Source organism: Callorhinus ursinus, unplaced genomic scaffold (genome assembly GCF_003265705.2).
Source record: "Callorhinus ursinus isolate GAN/ISIS: 27379988/994484 unplaced genomic scaffold, GSC_fseal_2.0 scaffold10, whole genome shotgun sequence".
NCBI classification, from domain to species: domain Eukaryota; kingdom Metazoa; phylum Chordata; class Mammalia; order Carnivora; family Otariidae; genus Callorhinus; species Callorhinus ursinus.
Genome location: NW_027397072.1, coordinates 70,895,445 through 70,916,896, shown reverse-complemented (window position 1 = coordinate 70,916,896; position 21,452 = coordinate 70,895,445). Strand labels below are relative to the sequence as shown.

The 21,452-nt window shown below is 37.7% G+C and overlaps 1 protein-coding gene across 24 annotated transcripts in view; it reads right to left on the bottom strand.

The window, feature by feature from the left end:
- The window catches only part of NRXN1 (neurexin 1), a 1,133,502-nt gene that overhangs the window by 6,987 nt on the left and 1,105,063 nt on the right, over positions 1-21,452 (bottom strand). For 14 of the 24 annotated variants that reach the window (XM_073897720.1, XM_073897726.1, XM_073897723.1 and 11 more), the window contains one exon: positions 19,401-19,488. In XM_073897720.1, coding sequence (XP_073753821.1) covers positions 19,401-19,488 — 88 coding nt within the window. The remainder of the gene's footprint in view (positions 1-19,400; positions 19,489-21,452) is intronic. The other 10 variants (XM_025868729.2, XM_073897727.1, XM_073897729.1 and 7 more) reach the window with 1 other exon arrangement.

The window sequence follows — 21,452 nt, the reverse complement described above, 5'->3', positions numbered from 1 at the left end:
CTCTCTCTCTCAAAATAATTAATAATAAAATCTTTTTTACAAAAAGGCTAGAGAAATTTAAATATATTTATAAACTAAAATATGGCTTTACTTACTGTTATTAATGGTTTATTTTGATGATTGCAGGAAAACCTCTGAGGAAATTTCATAGTAATTTAAATGTAGAGAATAGTAGAAATGGCTAAAAAGCCTAAATGCCTTCTTATATAATTTGGTGAAAATTTTATATCAAAAAAGAAACACAGTCACCTCTTAACCCTTTGTAACAATGAGAAAAAAGGAATTTGATCAGAGAGACCCATAAGCAATTCTTTTATTTCATGCATTTGAGAATTCTGCATTCCTTTTACACGCCATAATACACTAAATCAAGACATTTTAAATAAATACGACAATCTATATGTGCTTTCTCAGCAGTGATAAAAAACAAACAAATGAACTATGGTTTACTTTCACTCTATCTACCTTTCTCTGTCCCAGCATGTGATGAGAACACTTTCAAAACAGGTAAAAGAGAGTGAAAAAGGGAACTAAGAGAATGGAATACATACAAATTAGCGGTAAGTCCGTGAATGGTCTGAAGTTAACGGATTTTTAGGTGAAACTGAGCTAGCTGGACCAGAGGCACAAAGAGCCCAGGTCAATGGGAAACTTGAGGAGGACCGGAGATGGGTACTGAATAAGCCAGAGCACCCAAGGATCCTTTCTCCTGACTGAAAGCAGGCAAGTAAGCATCCAACTGTGGCGGTGGCACACATATTTTGATTTGAGGGTTGGGTTGCGAGCCAAAAAACAAGATGAAGAAAAAGAAAAAAGGAAAAGAGTAGATGAAATATCCTAAGTGCCCACTTACATCCTATTTCAATGATTCATAAAGCAGGAAAGCATTGTGAATTATACACAATTTATGTGAACACTAAAACAACAAATGATTTTCCTCCTGTGTCATTCACGCCATCATCACATACCCTCAGAGTCACCTGGAGTGACCCTCAGAGTTACACCTGGAGTATAAACTACGAGGTCTACTAAACCTGTGGGGAAAGCAAGTATGCACACCTGAAGGGCAATATGAAGGCTTTTGATTCCTGCTGGCATTTTTCCTAAATGATCCAGAAGCTACTGACTACAGTGGCAAGGACAAAGAGCTGTCAAAAGGGTTATAACCTCTTCCACAGAAGCTACTTTTCAGTTAAATGGCTATGAAAGTATTCCTCGGACCCACAGATGGGTAAATAGTGTTATCTTAGAGGACAGGTAAAAAGTGATGTTTAATTCTCTCTTTCTCTATCTCTGTCAAACATTTGGTTGAGATCTGATGGTCTCTCTTAGAAGCCTTCTACAAAGTCTGATTTGGCCCGGATTCATCAAGAATCCTCTATGTCAGCTCTATGTATTTTCTTGTTTTTCACTGATTAATACTGTGATTATTTAGGTAGGCACAGTCTTTCAAGTGTTAGGACACTTATTAACATAGTTCCACACCATACCCTAAACCAATTCATTCATAGTGTGGAAAATGCACAGTTAGCACAAAAGACACATTCCCATGCCTTGTCATATAAAAAGAATAAAAAGTGCATTTGTTGCTTTCACAAAAAATTTAACAATGAAACATTTAAAATTTTAACTTATCCGTAAGTTTGCTGAGACAGTTATTTTAAACTACCACGACAGGAAAAGAAATTGTCATGATGTACGTTCGTTCTTTATTTTTGACAGCCTTTGGCACTGCATCTGTGAAAGAACATCATTTCCCCAAATAAGAACTCATTTAGATCCAGTTAAAAAGCACCATGGAACAAATATGCTTAAGTGATATATTAGGCTATGGCAGAGAACAGAAAAGAGAGGACTGTTTGTGGCAGGTCTCAGTCCTCACCAGCTCCTCTGGCCCTCTGCCACCAACCCCATGCTCCTCTCTGCTCTTCCTTCTACTTCCTCCCCTTTCTCCCCTTTCTACCTCTTCTGTGCGGCCCTCTCCCAGCTCATGACTTGTCAAAACTTATTGCCAAGTTCCTAATTTCAAATCAAAATACAAAATAGTCTTTACTGGCCAAAAAAAAAAAAAAAAAAAAAAAGTTTAAATGTGATTGTTTCATAAAGAACATAGTCTTTGTGTTTCATATTGGCATGGTTTACTTTACCATTTAACCTTCTAAATTTGTTTACAGAATAAAATTATATGCTTTATCAAAATAAATGTTCTTTTAGTACCAATTTTAAAAACTTTTGTTAGGCAGATGGGGATATGCGGAGCACATTAAGTCATTAAGCTGTGCGCTAGAGCCTATATTTATCAGTTTGCCACTGTCTGATTGTATCTAGTCATAACCTCAGTTTAGGCAAATGGGGAATATAAAGCCCACATTTACTAAGCAAGATGATTCATAACTGAAGTTCTAAAATAACTATGCATTTTGGAAGGTGAATTTTTGAACATTAGCCAGTTTTCCTAAAGAGGCTTCACCTTGCATTAGAAAGTGTCTGGCATCCTTTGGTTATTCTTTCTGAGTCTGGAAAAATAGCAATCAGATACTGTTATGAAAAAATAAAACTGCTCTTGATTTATGTTTTTACAATACTTCACGAGAAATGATGCTTAAAGCCCTAATGCCTTTCACATAAAATGAGGGTTTGGTGGGTGGTGGGACCTCATATTTCCACTGGTGAGTTCACCAAGGCAATAACCATGCTATCAGATGTTCTTTTTATCACTCAAATTGTCATTTTTATGAAACTATTTTGTATACTTGGATGAGCTGTTCTTTCACTGTAATCTTATTACGTTGATGTTGTTTCCAAATTTAGCTTTGTAGGGTAAGATTACAGTTTCCAGGCAATTCTTATTGTTGGTTTTATTTCTTCAATATAGATGGTTTGTGTGTAGGTACGTCATCAACCATGACCCTGTCACATCAAGGATGCAGCAAGAGTTTTACTATATACTGATGACAATGAAAATTCAGCTTTTGAGTTTTAAGGAAAAAAATATAAGAGACTGCCAATTTTAAGAAATAGTAAGGAATAAAACACACCAATGTAAAAAAAAAAACAAAACCCACAAAACCAGAATATGAGCTATATATTTCAGATCAGGAGGGGTATATAAAGGATTATAAAAACTCCATAATGCTCAACATATATCATCCTGCTACCTGGAATCGTTAGATATCCTGTCTTACAATAATCCTTTTTTAAAAATTATTGGCAAGATGCATTTATTGAATTTTTTTCTAAGAGTCTTTGACCAGTCTTTCTGGTTTTATCATAAATTAAAGTAAAAGCAATCGATTTTAAATTTCTGTCTCCACCCCATGTAGGAAAAAGCTGCCTAAAATGATCTCATTAGAACAGAGCACTGTACTGTGTTTTAATAGATGTGGAAATTATTATAATTCTAGGCTAGTCTTGAAGATGGTTTCAGATTTATGGGGTAAGATTTGATTTTTCCAGTACCCAGTTTCATTAATACTGTGAAAAGAAAATTGAATTGTAGGCTCCTAGGGTGTTTGTAAATTGAGATTAGCACAGTTTTGGCCCCCATCTCCAGAAAAATAAAGTTTATTATTTTTTCCACTTCTGTGCTTCAGTATAACCTGGGTCAGAAGAAATGATTATGATGCAATCACTCAAAAGAATGCATGTTTAAATGCCGTAGCTGCAAGAAAGCAGGTAGGCAAAGATTTGTATGCATGCTCTAATTTCAACTCACACTGTAGTTTTTTGAAAGGTGATGATGAATGCTGGATGTTTCAAATCCCTCCCATCTTCCCTTCCCATCAACTCCGCCCAGGCCTTGCATATTCAGAAGTTTGCTCATGCAGGTCAGACAAAAGTCTTGTGGGAGGACATGGCTGACACATCTTAGCCCTTCTAATAAAATGGAGGTTCAGAAAGAACTTGGAAATCAATAAACCTTTGCCACCGGTGTGGCTGCTTGGTCTAACATTTTCCTCTTTCAAAGCCACAAAGGCACTTGTGTGAAGGGAAGTACAGAGGACACCACTGGGGGATTGAGGGATTATCTTCACCAGAGATCTCAGTACTGCATGGGAAAGGATGCTAGCCTCAGAAAAACTCATCCTGTGCCTGGAGGACAGAAAGCACCAACTAGGACAAGCTACTACCTCAAATGGCACCACATGGGACAAAAAAGGCAAAGACATAATCATACCCTGGATGACTTTGGTCACAGTGAAAACTAAGAGAGGAAGACACACATTTTCCCTCATCTCTGGGGGAAGCCAGAGGATCATGGCATTTACAGAAACCCATTCTCAATCACCTTATACTTTGTAAACTGTGTGTCTGTAGCTTAGTCATCCGCAGGCTTCTTCCCCTAAACTTTAACATGGTCATTGTGCCCATAAGGTTTTATTGGAACCCTTGAAAGTATCAAGGTATCAAACACCACTCAAATATCAATGTGACTACCATCCTTATGGCCCTTCATGGTCTTCCCACAGCTACCTACTCAAACTTGTCTTCACTTTCTCTCAAAGGAATTTACAGTCATAATTTTATTGCCGTCCCCAGTTTCCACATGTCAATAAAATTCTACCTACTTGCCTGGCTCATATGATATTTTCATCGTGCCTGGCTCGATACTATTTATTCCTCAAAATTAGCTTACTGCTCCATCTTCTGTGAGGTTTACTGAGAATATTCACTCTTTCTGTCAACTAACACATAGTGAACCAGAGTTATGCTCCAAGGACTGTACTAGGTCCTCAGGTTAGAGTGGATAACCATACACATTCGACACTGCCTTCATGGACCTTGAATATTCCAACCAAGAATCATACAGTTAAACTTAAAACCGCAGCTGGAATATGTGTGATGAAAGAAAATGGTAGCACCATGCAGGAGTAGAACAAGGGTTTCTGATTTAGACTAGAGAGTCAGAAAGACCTGACTGGGTGACATTTATGCTGACACCTGGAAAAGGTTTGGAGACTAGTCAAGTGAAAAGTGGGCAGAAGAGTCTTGTAGTCAGAAGGAATAAGGAGGAATGACCTTGTGGAAAGAAAGAGCTTGTTTTTCAGAAATTCAACAAAAACCAGAGTGGCTGGTTTTTAGCATAGTCAATGTTAGGGGAGAAAGAGAAGAAATTTGAAGATGGATATACAACTTAACATATGGGTTATAGGCCACGCAATGAAGCCTTACGTGATGAGATCAGCATATCTGATGTTATAAAAAGTAACAATCTTATGGGGAAAAAGGTGTCACTAACCGAGTGAAAATGCAAATGAAAAGGAGAGGAAAAATGTTTGTAGCATATATAACAGACCAAGAGTTAATACCTCTAAAATACAAAGAGCATGTATCAAGTGATATGAAAAAGAGCAAACAATCCATACAAGAATGGACAAAAATACACATAAGCAAGTGGAGAATAGAAGATCCAAATGGGTGATTAAAGGTAGGACAAGATCCTCGATTTCACTAGAATGGAAGTCAAAATAAAATAAGGAATTTTTTTCAACAAAATTGACAAATAAAAAAGAAAGAAAGAGTGATAATGTGGTAAACATATTTATTTGGGAAATGGGCAGTTTTGCTGGTGAGAATATGAATTCTTCAATCATTTTTAGGAAGTAATCTAATAATACCTTTTAAAATTTTAAAAAGATTAAGTTGCAGGTGGATGATGGGTACACGTGAGTTCATTATACCATTCCCTCTACTTATTACATGCTTGAAATTTACAATGATAAAAGTTAAAAAAATACACATATATTTTAAGCAACCTCAGTTTGGGGAATATAGTCTACATAATTAAACATATCAGCATATAAATATATAAATACAGGATGTTTGCTATAATGTTATGAGAAGAAAAGAAAAAAGTGTAAAAACTTAAGAGTTTACAAGGCTATGGTTGAATAAATTCCAGCACACCCATAGTCTAGAATTTTAATAGAGTTGAAAATAGGAGTTAGAGTCAAATTTGTGACCTGAAACATGTCCGTAATATATTAGTAAAGGAGAAAAGCTAGTTTAATTCATATAGTAAACTTCTATAAGGCAAGAAAGAAAAACATCCCTATATTTATATGTTTTCACTAGGAACATGGTGAAAGGTATATGAAAGATTCATGTCAAGTTGTTACCATTGGTTAATGTATGGAGATAGGGGAAAAGGGGGAAAATAAAACCAAGTAGAAAAAGCTAATTGAAATTTTTCAACAAATATTAATTGAGTAATAACAATTTACCACGTACCATATAAGATGATGATATCAAGGTACCCAAGACAGACATGGATCTATAGTAGTGTATTAGAAACACAACAGAAAATAATATAAGAAAACAAGATGATTTTAAAATTAAAAAATTCAATAACAGAAGGGGGCACAAAATTTGGTACTAGAGAGGTAATAATGAGGAGGAGGCTTTAGAAAGGGACATGAGAAAAAGCTCTCTGAGTAGAAGGTATTTGAATTGAGACCTAAATGAGAAGAACGATCCAGGTTTCTAGATGGAACTCCGGAAAGCCACTGAGGATAAAGAAGGAAACCGTGAGATAGAATGGCCTGACGCTGCGAGAACAGAATCAAGAAGATGTATGGGGGGATTTGCAGGAAACCTACATTCATCCCAATCTTCCCTCAACCATATATGACATCCCTCATTTTAGTATGGAGCCCACACCATTGTGAAAGCTTACTTCAGTGTTTCATTTCTGTTGGGTTGATTCTTTGCTTCCAGACTATGTTGCTAGGCCTTTGATAGTTTCCTGTAATTCTGTTTGTCTTTTCTACCACTTCCCTCACCTTCTAACATCTAATGAAGATTACACGCACATGCTACAGAATGTATGTTTTCTGATTGATTAGAGGACGAGATTTTTGTTAAGTTCATAAATTTTCAGGAGTAGGCTGGGGTGAATTTAACCATTAAGACCATGTGAGAGACCTCTGATTTCAAAGGTAATAAACAGGTGGGCAAAACATCGGCAGTGACATCATAAATATCATTTCCTCAATACTACCCTAACTCCCAGCCCCTCCAATAGCTTCAGTAAAAGCAGGAAATATGATACTTATTTCATTAAACCAGAAATCACTTCTCCTGTGCTTAGGCAAATTGGGATCAATTTATATCAATGCAAGTATCATATCTGCATTTATTTTCCCTATGCCTCCAAGTAATAAGCCACTTACTTCCAATGACTAAGTCACTAAGTTATTTAAAGTCAACCAAGTTAGCAGTCTCCAGTTTGGTTCATCTGGGTGTCTTATTTACATCAACATCATCTGACACCCATAGCACTACAAATAGTTGAGAGCTAATTTGGAGCTGTTTTCTCAAAATAAGCAGAATAGTTGCAGAAGTTTCTAGGGTACTTTTCAAGACTGTTTCTATTGGAAAGGAAATTGAAAAGAGCCTCATCAGTCAGACCAAACTTTCTATAATTGTTAAGCAAAAGAAAAGCCATATAGGCAATAATTGAGAAAATTAGCTTCAAAGCTAGGGAGCCTGGAGAATCTGTGTTTTTCATCAAAATGTATGAAATTTCAGAAAATGCAAGAAGAGCTATATTTTGAAACATAGATTACACTTTCCATTCTGGTTTTTACTCAACTACAATCTTCAATAGCAAAATAGCTTCTTTTCCTGGTAGCTCGATGACTAAAACACCTAGGAATACATACACCCAGAAATCACTTTTCTTAAGATGCATTTCACTTTTTTACATATAGAAAGTTGAACAACCAATCTTTACAAAAACTGAGAGGATTAATTCCAAAGAATCCTCAACCTGGAACTAGGAATTTAGGGAGAACCTGGTTTATAGAAAGACAAAAATGGCACCAAGATTGTAAGTAGAGTAGTGAGGAATATGTGTCCGTGCGCACACGTGTGTGCATGTGAATACTGCAGCCACACTTCCGGTTCTCTGACAGAAGTTGCTTGTCATTTTTTTTTTGTTTTCTTCTGTTTTTTTTTTTTTTTTTTACAATTTACATTTCAAGTCAGGGTTTAGAAGAGCTCCAGAAAAGATTTCATAATACCATGGTGTTTTTTTTTAACTTAAGTATATTGTGTTATCAAAACACCCTTTCTTAATTTCCTCCCACATACTGCCTAGATTTACCTTTAGTAGATATATTTTCACATGACTTATTTGTCAACTGATGTTCAGTGCAGTTACTATGCCTTCTCACTCACCGTGAGCCTCACATTTCTTTTCTTATTTTATTCAGTTAACAACTGTTACCTTCTTGAATGATTAGTATATGGTGGGCTCTGTGCTGTGCCTACACACACACACACACACACACACACACACACGTTATCTAATTTATGCCTCAGAACAACTCTGTGGGTAAAGGTGTTATCACTACTCGACAGGAAAGGAAACTGAGTCTCCAAGAGGTTATATTATTTAGGCTTCACAAGTAGCACAGACAAAATTCAAACTCAAGTATGTCTGTACCTTTTATTGCTTTATACATTCAATGTGTCTGCATTTATAACCACAGAACAATTTATTAGTATTTTCCAGGTCATCCTTTCCTGTAGAACTGGACGGTTTAAGCTTCTTTTCTACACAGCTGTCCAGTTCTACCCCTTCCAACTCTACTCTTCTGTACCTGCTGCCATCTATCTGTCAATTCCAGCAAAAGGAGTTTGCATGGCACAGAACGTCAGGAAAGCAACGCAGAGTGGTCAAAAGAATACTGGACACTGGGTTCGAGTCCAGGTACTGCACCTGACTTGCTAAGTGACCCTTAACAATTTATGATCCCCTGTTAACATTTTTTCATCAAAAACATCATGGTGATACATTATTTACCTCCCAGGGTGCCCAGGGAAAGCAGGTTGGGTAGAACAATAAATGTGAAAGTGCTCAGAGAAGGATCAAGTACCATATAAAAACAAGGATAGTCTGATGAACTTCCCTGTGTCTTCCACACAACAGGTATGGAATCTGCAGCTGTCCCCACAATTAGACACTCCTGCAATATGTACTGTGCACCATGGCTCAGTCAGCTGTGATGCTGACTGCCTACGATATTATTTTCTTGGGGGTCACTGCAGTCAGGGACTTGCCTAATATGCATGGAGGCCCTGTGAATTCAAATGACCAAGAGATCACTTAATTTGCAGGGCATGTTGATTCAGGCCATTAATTGTCATTAATTTCCATTTATCTGGGAAACATTCTATCGTCACGGATCAATGCTCTCTGGCTCCCATGGTTGGAGTGCATTACATTTTTCCCTCTTTCAAAATTTCATTATGATATTTTATATTTTTAGGTATCATTGAGTCAATCACCTCAGACTACTCTTTAGTCATCACTGACAGCAAGGCTTATTATCTTGGAAATAAGAGCTCTTCTGATGAGGTTTTAGGTTTCTTTCTAAAATTGTTAGGTCGATTCCTTGTTCCTCCTTCCTTTGCTGCTCTGGAATCCTGTGGTGTACTTGGAATGAAATGCAAGGTAGGGTCTTGGCTGCGGAGCTGTCTGCTGGGTGCCAGGTGCACTGCTCCTCAACCAGGGTCCCTGCACACCGTCTGTGTAAGTCCAGGTCATTCTGGGCCCTAGAGCAGTATATCATTTTGCTGATTTACCACTGGGTCTACTCACTTTGGGTGATTATCTTTACATTCCTGTCAGAAAGCCATTGCTGTCTCAATTTTCTTTTGTTGGAAAAAGATCACATTCTTTTTGGTGAAAGTATGAGAGCTGAGGTGAAAGATTAGCCCCGTTCTCCACTGAGCTCCTCAGAAGAAAGCACGTCAAGCCTAGAGCTGGGAAATGTGGAAGGTAGGCCATCTAACATGGGTGGGGGGGCAGGTGGGGGGCTGGGCGTGTGGTGCTGTGGCTGGTGAGGTCAGGTGGCCCCGTCCACCTGAATGTCTTAGGAGGAAGAGCGGGAGGACTATAAGCCCAGGCAGGAAGGCTAATCGTTCCTTCTCTCAAGAGCTCAGCAGGGCAGAGACCTGCAATTTTTTCCTCCAAAAATAAGAATAGCAGTTGCTATGTGCCCTCTTCCCATCCTCATAACCTAAATTTATCCTAACTGAAACACTGCTCTTGTCTTCCTGGCTTCATAGTGGCTACTGAGAAAAGTTTTATGCTAACAGAATTCAGAAACACTTTTAAAAGCTTTCTGTGTGTTAAAGTGCCAGTTACTAACATTTCTCCTTCTTGCCAGGGGATATAGGTTTATTTCCACTTATAAGATGGCCTACGCCTCAGTTAATTTGCTAGTACTCCTAATAAAAGTTAGTTTATATTATCAAAGGGTCCATGTGACAGACGGAATGCTAAGTGCTCTCCAAGCATTGTGTCTTCTATCAGCACAGCAATGTCACGAGTATTTACCATTATTCACACCGTTTTGCAGGTGCAAAAAGTCAAGTACACAAAGGTTCAATGCTTTGCTTCTGATTACACAGCTAAACTCAAACACCCTGACTTCCAAAGTTTGGTCAAGGAAATGGAAGATTTTAGTGTGCTCCTAGAAGTGGTACTTCTCTTTCTACAAGTTTTCTTTCTTTGATGGCCTCTGTCTGTATTGGCATCTTTAACAGATCCTTTTTTAACCTGGAACATTAATAAAGTCTTCTTGTCTTTCCTATTTTATTACCAATGCCAGGATTCTTATAACACTGAGATTGGGTTAGGAGTTAATAATGATGACAGTGATTCAATCAACAAGTCTGATGACAGGGAGGAGACCTGCAGACTCGAGTCTAATGTAGCATTTGCTGCCCCTTGGAGCACATGAACCAACAGAGAAAGCATATGGCTCTTCATGGAGGCAAGATGCCCTGTCATGTGGTATTATTCAGAATATGCTGGGTTACCTCTGATATCATTTCAGGAAAGGTTGTTAATAAAATACCAAGGAAACTCCACAGGAAACCAATTCCATTACCAAAACAGGCATTTGATAAAAATCACAAGAAAACATGATTTCATTCCTTCCAGATTACATGTTCCCATAAGAGATGGACTTACCCTTTATTTTGCTGAACCTATACCCCATTTCTTTCTTTAGTGTTGGTAAATATTTTTTAAAATGACAGCAAAGGCTCTTATGGTATTTTAGCTTTTTCAAATAAGGACCTGTGATGTGAAAGGTTATTAATGTTTTAAGGCTGGGTACATGTGGACTGACTAAGAATTTATTGTGTACTCATTATTGAATAGATTTTTATATTACTTAATATACGAAGGTTCTCTATTAGCAACCATGTACTTTTTGCAGACTTTCAAGTATGCTTAACCTAATATAACAAACTCATTCATCTCTTAAGTAATAATTATAAGCAGCCAATCATGTGTTAGTTAAGATGTTGGAATAGAGCCTACTCTCTCTAACATCAATAGGGACTATGGCTCATTTTTTACTCAGATCAAATCTGTATAACTCATGAGGGCCTTACCAGAAGACAGCATCTATTGGCATGAAACCAATGCTAGTAGCAACACGTCCTCCATTCACCAGTGGGTTCATTATCATTACTTGTTATACCCTTAGTATGTGCCAAGCACTCTGCTAATCACTATATATGCATCATCTTCTTTCAGTCTTGTAACAACTCTATTCTCCTCATTTTACAGACTAGGAAATTGGCATCAAAGAGACTAAGGAACTTTCTCAAGACCAGGAAGGGCTGCAACTCAAACTAGTTCTATCTGACTCCAAAATTACAGCTAGAACTAATATTCACCGCCTGTTGCATATCATAATTCTTACAAAATGCTCTTAAGAGCTTTTCTAATGAGTGGCAACGATTCATTCTATTTTATTGTTTAAAAAAAAATTCCAATGGCACCTGTCAGTCAGTTAAGTGTCTGTGTTAGGCTCATGTTACGATCCCAGGGTTCTGGGATGGAACCCCACAACAGGCTCCATGCTCAGTGGGGAGTCTGCTTCTCCTTCTCCCTCTACCCATCCCCCCTCATGCTCTTTCTCTCTCAAATAAATAAATAAAATTAGAAAAAATTTCCCAAATCACAGAAAGGTCAAAATAGTTCACACTGAAGAAAAATTGTGTTCTGAAAACAAATAAAAACCACCTTTTATTATTTTGTTTCCTACTGATTATCTGGTAGGAACCAATTTTGATGAAATGGTTTGCCTTGAAAGGTGGAATCACCTTCGCTGACCAAGACCTTAATATTCCCCACAGCTTGACCAAACTTTAGACAGACTTCCTGCCTCCAGGCCCCTGGCCTCCCTTTCTTTCGTGCATTTACTTTAGAAAACTTGCAATTTCAAATTTCTTCTCTGCCCCTTTGATATGTAAATATTTAAAAAAACCTCTTGCTAGTGTTTACAACCCAGGATTCTTTTTTCTCAAGGACCCAAGAGCTGTCCCTTTGAAATAGAACCTTCAAGAGTGATACCTCCCCATCTCCCAATTTCTGTGGTAAGGTAGGAGCCTACCTTGGATCAGGAGTTGTAACACCACCTCCAGTCATGAAGATACTTGAAGGAAAAGGTTTACTTTTCCTTTGGGTGAAGTCAGTTAGCAAAACACAGGTGGTCTATGATCCCTCCACGGAAGCTCTTAAAAATTCTCCAGTCTTCTTTTTTTTCAGTTGAGTTGAGTTTGAGGTGAGCTCAGGTTGAGTTCTGGCCTCCATGTATTACAATAATCTTGAATAAATCTTCCTTGCCTGTTTAATTTTGCCCAATGTAATTTTTATTTTGATATTGCTGCTCTCAGAAAAACAGGGGGAAAGTGAGTGGCAAATGATGTCTAATGACTTTCTTCTGTTTTAACCATACGGCATTGAGCTTTATTCTAGTTTTCTGGACAATTAAATTTTAACGGGAAAAAAATGATTCCTACACCAAAATGTCATACGCTGATAGCCTACTAGCCCATCAGTGCCCCAAATCCAGGTGCTTGCCCTGCCCCTTTATGATTAGCTGGGCCCTGACTCTATATGATTGTCACTGTGGCCTGGTGCTCAGGGGATACTCTGGATGTTTCCAAAAATGAAGTCCTAATTATTGCTGTTTTTCTGGCCACAGCTCAAAATTTCCATTTTAACAGCAATGTATTGGCTATTATGGCTAATTAAACTTGCTTTTGAATAATTACATAATACATACACAAAATTATCTTCTAATCAGGCTCTAAAAATATGATCTAATAAGTGATATATTAAATGATTGTGATTATTTATTTAATGAAAAGATGAGCCTTGTTCAGTATACATATCTTTATTCCTAATATGGTTAATGGGATCACTTCAATAGAAATCCTTTAATCTTTTCTCAAAATAGCACACTGGAAAACAACTCAAAATTGCGTGGTAATTGCAGCAAATTTAGCCTAATGAATACTAATACACGTAAAGGACCTTTTGCCAGCAAATTTAAATTTATGCCAGCCATGGAATTATTAAATGAACATTTAAAAAATTAATCCTATATTTGTGAGGTGTCTGAATTCTAGAACAATCTTCTGCATTCCAAGAAATTAAAAAGCCCACCTTTTCTAAATTAGAGAGCTTACTAGCTCTCTCATATTACAAAAAGTAACTTATTCTCTCTCAATCTCCCTAGCTATGAAAATACTTGATAGTTTTGTAAAATAATGAAATATAACATTTATGAAGTGCTAAGAACAATGATGAGCACAGAATAAATCTTCACTAAAGACTAGTTATTACTGTTATCTATCATTATTCATATAACCTGTACCTCAGTCAATGGCAATACAACTGCTGGGCAATCAACAGGTATTCTTTGAGGGGCTGCACTGATCACCGTATCCCCATTAGTTCAGCTAGTGCTTAAGAGATTGCCACAAAAATGATAATCCTTTTCCTCTATAACTACTCAGATTTTTTGTTAGTTAGTAAGCTTTTCTTTTTCTCATTTGAAAAAAGTTTGATCTGAAAGTGGCCCTATATCCTATTAGCTACCTCCCCAACCCCTACCCACAAACATAAAGAGCATAAACAAATCATTCTAAGCATTATAAATTTAAGAGGAAATTGTCCTTCCTAAATGGGCTCCCAGGAAACAGGAAGCCGGTCCTGTTTCCTATGTAACAAATGACAATTTAGAGTTATTCATCAGGAAGCTCCCACACCAAAGAGCATCATTATCTTCATTTATAGTCCTAGATATAGTCTTAGATGTCACCTCTTCTAATTTCTTCAGGAGTTTTGAGAAAGGGTCTGTTTGGAAGAGGCCCTCAAAACTAAGATGCATGGGCAGGATTAAGGGCCATTTTGGAACATAAGTGGTTTGCAGGGTTGCCATTTTGTCAGCTTACTAAGTGAATCAAAAACATAAGATTTCAAAGAAATCTGTTTTAGAAAGTCTTCTGTTCATGTGAAAAAAAGAAGTCTTGGAAAACATGTATATTTACATAATACAAACTATAATAACAGCAAACACTCATAGAGCATGTACTATGACCAAGACACTGTTCTACAACATGCTTTCCACATATTAATTCATTTAATGTAACAACTCATATCTCTAGGCTTAGGGAAAAGCACAGAAGTTGCAAGTCTTTTTAGAAGTGTGAAGAAAAAGTCACCCACTTGTCACATGTCCAGACTGCTGAAACCAGGCATTTTAGGGCAATGGTGGCCTGTGACCTAGTTGCTTCATTCTAAAAGCTGGGGTTCCATTAGACCTCCTAAATTGTATAGCACACTCTCATATTTTCAAGCACTAAATTTATACCAATGTGAAGCTGTCATCCAATGCTAACCATGCAGGACAGTGTGGCTGGAACCAAATATAATTGAGTTCCATGTGTTCTCACCCAGGGGGTTGCTCCTGATCCAGTTTCAACATGCACAGTTCCCACCAGGAGGCCTGAGTGTTTCATCAGTTGCCCACCAATTTTTCAGCCAGGAAAAGTAACAGCATTACGTAAAAGGGAAAAAATAGCTTGAATATTCTTTTTTTAAATCACTGAACTGGGAAAATGGAAAGCAACCATTCATGCTCTATTTCATGCCAGGTATTGCAGTTGGTGCCTTAAATACATTTGTTTTAATTCTTGCAACAACATGAAAAATAGGTGAATATTTTAATGTCAAAGATGAAGAACCCGGCAATCATAAAGAATAACTGAGAAAGCATGTGGCGTAGAATGAAAGATGTCCTTTTGTAGAATGGAACTGAAGGTGTAAACGTTCTATTTTTGTTCCCAGAGCTTAACAGAGCAGTGGGTGGTGAAATAGGACTCAATACCACTTGATCAATGGTGAAACTGACAATCCACCGAATATACAACTTCCCTCTTCATTAAGAGTTTTGAGTGGAACCAAATAGTAATTCAAATTTATCAAACACTTGATAAAAGGTATAGTTTACTTGTGTTCAAGAAGATGCCAGATTCTTCCTGTTTCATTAATAGCGCCTTAGGAAGGCACCTAAATGAGCATAACTCATTTTCACAGAAGAAACCATTTTTTCAAGAGAGGGTGGGTTAGGGTGATTAGAGAGCCTTCACATGTAAATATTCAGGGAGCCTGAAAGAGGTTAGCGTGAAATACAGAGAAGATTTGGGCAACCTGTCAAAGTAATTATGCATCTTTTTACAAAAATATCTTCTTTTGTTGGGGTGCCTGGGTGGCTCAGCCAGTTAAACGGCTAGCTCTTAGATTAGGCTCAGGTCATGTTTTCTGGGTTGTGGGGTTGAGCCCTGCAGCTGGCTCTGGACTCAGCAGGGTGTCTGCTTGAAGATTCTCTCCCTCTGCCCCTACCCCCACTCTTTGTCTCTCTCAAATAAATAAATGAATCTTAAAAAAAATCTTTCACTTGTTGAAGAATTAGGAAAAGTGCAGAGTAGATATATCCATTACTAATATTTAATTTACCATGTTACTTTCCTAGAAAAAAAAAATCAGTTTCCCAAAATATGACCTGCTGATATCTGAAATGGTTTCTATCAAGTTACATCTAACAGTATCTAAAGTCTAATAACAGCAGCAACTACAGTTTTTGTCCATGTTATTTTATGTTTGTATTCAAGATGAAAAGCAAGCAAGAAAAATATATTTAAGAAAACCAGGACATCGGTACCCTGAGAAACAAAGACGTGCAGGAGAGGCATCCTACAATGAAACAATATTCAGATTAGAATATGATTTAAAAAAAAAACACTGCTATTCAAAAAATAGTTGGAAAATAGAAAAAATCATATATGCTAAGGATTTCATAAGAATCTGTCACACAGAGCCAAGTCTGCCAAAAGAGCAACACTGCATGAATTATTAAAGATGGGTATGAAAGAAATCATAGGGAAATGGACAGAAAAAGCCAATGTAGAAAAGAGCTCTCACTTACAAAATGTAATGTAGAAAGAGGTGCATTCATGAAATACACCATCAAGACACTACCAAGATCACAAGAAGAGCCCTACAGAGAAAGATGACATTGAAGCAACAGAATGTGAAGTTTAAGCCTTAAGAGAATTGATGAACTGAGAGCTACGGAGTGTGGAAAGAAACACCAAGGGGAGGATGGGAAGTTCCAGTAGACTTGGTGCAAGAATCTGGAAGGAGCTGTCATCACACATGGGCAGTAGCTGCTGTGCCTTGGACACTGGACAAGAGACTCTGATGCAGAGGAAGAAAATGAAAATTCACACAACAAACCCATACAGGGTTCCTGCTTCTCGGAGCTTACGTGCGTTCTTGTGGGGCAATGCAACGTGTGCATTAATGAGCAAGTAACGAACAGGTAAGCAAACAAGGTTCTTTCTGATAGTGATAAGTATGGTAAAGAAAATGGGACAGAAAGATTATCTAGAGTATGACTATTAACAAACAGCTCCTCATTTTTCATCATGCTATAATATCTAAGAAAAGAGACACAAATCAGGTGAATAAAAAGGAGAGAGGGTGATGAAAGGGTAACCCCTCCTTTCTCTCCTCTCTTCTCCTCCCCCCACCCCCACGTCCTGTTATTAAGGGCCAGGGTCCCCAGAGAAAGGGGGAGACAGTGAACTGGTCTATAAAGAATGGTTAGTAAGACCTGTAAGCAATGGCTGGATCATTTAGCTGTGCTCAGGATGGAAAACAAAACAAAACAAAACAAAACAAAACAAAACAATTGTAAGTGCAGTGAGAGTTCTCACACTGAATTTGCTAGGTACTCAGGGTGAGGACTCTATATATAAAAAGGATGATGACCTATACTCAGTCAGCAGAAGAAAGATTCAGGCCAGATTAAAACCAAGTACAGCAAGTGCTGTACTTAGTAAGAATCTATACTGCTTTCAGCACCATGTTAATATAGTAAGAAATACTGGGAAAATCAACATTCTCTCAAGAAAATGCTAACTGGGAAAACAAAATCAAATCCAAATATAAACAGACACAGACACACACACCCCCCAATGTACAACCTAATACCTAACACCAGACTTTGTTTATGAACAATCCATGCTAAAGGATCTCAGAGAAAATCAGATATAAAATAGAATGTCAATATGGAATATTACTCAGCCATCAGAAAGGATGAATACCCACCATTCGCATCAACAGGGATGGAACTGGAGGGGGTTATGCTCAGTGAAATAAGTCAAGCAGAGAAAGACAATTATCACATGGTTTCACTCATATGTGGAACATAAGCAATAGCACGGAGGACCACTGGGGAAGGGAGGGAAAACTGAACGGGAAGAAATCAGAGAGGGAGACAAACCATGAGAGACTCTGGACTCCAGGAAACAAACTGAGGGTTACAGAAGGGAGGGGGATGTGGAGATGGGGTAACCGGGTGATGGATATCAAGGAGGGCACACATGGTGACGAGCACCGGGTGTTATATGCAACTAATGAATCGCTGAACACTACATCAAAAACTAATGATGTACTATATGTTGGCTAATTGAACATAACAATAAAAAATTTAAAAAATAAAATAAAAAAATAATGCCATGATCGGACATGTGAAAGTAAGAGAAATTAAAAAAGAAGAAATTTAGGGAGGGAGAAGGCAAAGAAATGGGGCTGATGTAATGGACAAAAAAGAAATAACTTTTTTTAAAATTTTTTACTAACAGAGAGAGTGAGAATACCAGTGGGGAAAAAAGGCAGGAACTTGGCAAAGGGGCCCAGGATGGTGTCATGAAGTGACCCTATCTGTCCAGACAACCAAAAGGGAATTGTTGCAGGGACCAATAAACTGGAGGAACGGAATGGATGATCCTCAGAGTTCTCACCACATTCTGGAGGCCAGGAATTTTGATGGGTGAGGTGGAAAGGCCAGAGGAAGGGGGACAAGAACACGACCTGTGTGTGTCTCCTGACCTTCTCCTGCTGAGGTGTGACCCTGAGTCCCTGTTCCTTGCTGGTACCTAGTAGCTGCTCCAAGCACTCAGAGTATGTGGCTACAATCAGTGGGAAATGATATTCAAAAGGAGATGCAAGATATGCATCCTGAGCCATTTTTTTTTTAAATCCAAATATCAGAATAATGGATTCACTTCAAAGTGACAGTCTTCAGAAGAATACAAATTATTTTATGGTGACCTGAAGTTCTTCTGGGATTCCCGTGACAGCTTCAGAGGTCATGAGCTAACTGACAGTGGTTAGTCTATATTCGTCGCACTCACCTTGTTTACCTAAACAAGAAAATTATTGAATTTGAAGAAACGCTGCTTTACAGAGGAAATGAATGGAAATGACCCTGATATTTGGTATTACGAATATGTGGAAGCAAACCCAGACTACGATTCACTCATTTTCAGAGTTCATAGCCACCACTTAATGGTACAGGGCTGCTGTGGAAACAGTATTTTTGTGTTAGTTAGTCACACCATATCACAAAGAAGGAGGAGAAATTATGCATTGACTAGAGTTAAAATGCATCAGCTTAAATTTTAGGAAGACGTGGCAAGAATCAAATATTTCTCTATTAAATGTATCAAAGATTCTGCCTGCTGTTTGTTTTACTATACCATAATACTCTTACTTCTGAAATTCAGAAATTTATCACTTAAGATAATTTGCTGGCAGAGTGAGTGGTGGGGACTTTTTGTCAGTAGAAAGGTCAAATAATTTTCCACAATGCACTGCAATTTTTAAGCTTTACAATTTTACTGTAGGTGACCCAAGGGAAAGCTCATTATACCGTTATACACAAAAATTACATTGTGAGTTAATGGAATGTGAACAGTAAGGCACCAGCCTTGTGCGCTGTCCCCCACTGCTTTTTCTGAAATACATAATCTTGATGGGTTCTGTTTTTAAAATTTGTTTTCCAATAAATTTGGGGGAAATTTATCCACGTAAAGAGCAAAACCCCTTATCTCACAGTGAGGCATTGTTTAATGGGGTGGGCTTCTAGATATAAATGCAAGGCTCGTCTAAGGACTACAGCATGCAACACAGATTTAGAGTAAAGCAAAAAAAGTAAGAAAAAAAGTCGACTAACCTAACCCACCTGAGCTCGGCTCACAGGGGTCAATGTCCTCGTCATCGCTGGGACATTCTGCTGAGGCCACAAGGATGTCATCTGTGGTCTGCAAAAGAATCACATTGAGTAGATTAATTTAAAGGGACCCAGCAGATACTCTCATTTTTATCTCAATGACAAGTGAAACATTGTCTGTGTTTTCCTGATAGGTTGAGAAATCAAATTCAGTATTTCCCTTCCCAAGGACACAGAGCCTACATTTTTCAACCTATTTCAGATCTCTCATGGAAGTATTTGCATATTTGTGAAAACCTGATTATAGTTTATTTTACATAAGGATACGGAAATGGTGGTAGCCAACTTGTAGATACCCATCCATTCAACTGCACATAGTAGCATACAGGGGTTTAAAACAACCTGGCAGAAGCAGATGATTTGAAATTTATTACAACCCTGGAGTGCTACAAAGTATGCATCAGTAGCCTTTATGCAGTACTTGTGCTTGATTTCCTAAAAGCAGAACAGCTATAACCTTTTATATTCATGACAAGGTAGGATTTGATGAATCTTTGAGATAGAGCTTGTCATTATTAGGAAACACAGATTAAGTAGAGAATATTTTTCACTGATGCATTAAAGGGAAGCAAATATAGTCCATTTAAGGAACTGCATGTGTGTGTATGTGTGTAGCTTTCACACTTGATTATTAGTTTTGCAATATTCAGTAGTGGGTATCATTTCACCATTGTCCTTTTCATTATTAAGGTTTCATAATAAATGAAAAGCATATGGGGAGGATGATATTTTATGGCAAAAAGGATAGAGGTGACAGTTTTCTCTGTGACATTCTAGTTGCTTCATTGCACTTACAGCAAAAAGATAACCATCACTGTAATAAAAAGCAGAGTGTGTAAATCCTAGTAGTTAGCCACATAATCAACACATTTACAAGTGCCAAAGGTTGTTCTTTACTGCCACTTACAAGCAGCAGTAAACTCGGCAGAGATATTGCATGGAAATTGTGAAGGTTTGCATCAGATCTGGCTAATGCTAAAGTAACAAAGAATTCAATGTATAAGACAGAAAATATCTCATTACATCGGCTAAGGATTAAGGAGATTGTAATTGTTTAGACGATACTCAGAACCACAACACTGATGAAGTCCTTATTTAAAAATGCAATTAGAATAATATAGAGCCTACATTAAAGGAAAAAAAAAGAAATATGGCTCACTTTCATTAAAGGAGGTCTTAGTATAGTCAGAGATTAAAGTATAAACAAATAAATGTTAGGAAAACTATGCCATTTTGAAGAATGAAGATGAAGGATAATACAGTTTCGTGATGAAAACTTGGCTTAAAATTCTTTCAAGTGCAGGGTCTTTACTGAAAAATAATTTGTTCAGATGCTAACACCTAATGATGTAACTTTAAATAAATGCAAGCATTTAAATAGCATTTTTGAGATGGTTTCATGTTATTTTGCTCTTCATTCTCCTAAGAGATGTTTGGGTGACTGGATTCATTTATTTTGTTGCTGTTATTTTAAGAGAGTTAGTTCAAAGTATCAGTTTTCCTGGAATTGTAACTGTTCGTGTCAGTGATAACTACCAGCAATTGGTGTTATGGTCAGGCAGGCCTCTTTCATTAAAGTGAGCTGTAAAAGGCACAACCCATCCTCCCTTTGGCACCAGCATATTTTGCAGGATAACATCCAAATGGACTTGATAATAGCAAGTTATTGGATTATGAGGTCTTGGAGGTCAATTGTTCCAAATCACCCCTGAGCAGATTATCTGCTTTTTTTTTTTAGAGCCAACTTCAAGTGGAAAGCTACTTTTTTTCTGAGCCACAGTAGATACTCTTTAAAGTTACTTTCAAGGGGTGCCTGGGTGGCTCAGATGGTTGAGCATCTGCCTTGGGCTCAGGTCATGATGCCAGGGTCCTGGGATCGAGTCCCGCATCGGGCTCCCTGCTGGGCGGGAAGCCCATTGTAAATGCTTATAAAGGTTGTGATATTATCAACATTACTCTTGTTGCAATAAATGTAGCACTGATTTAAACTTTTTT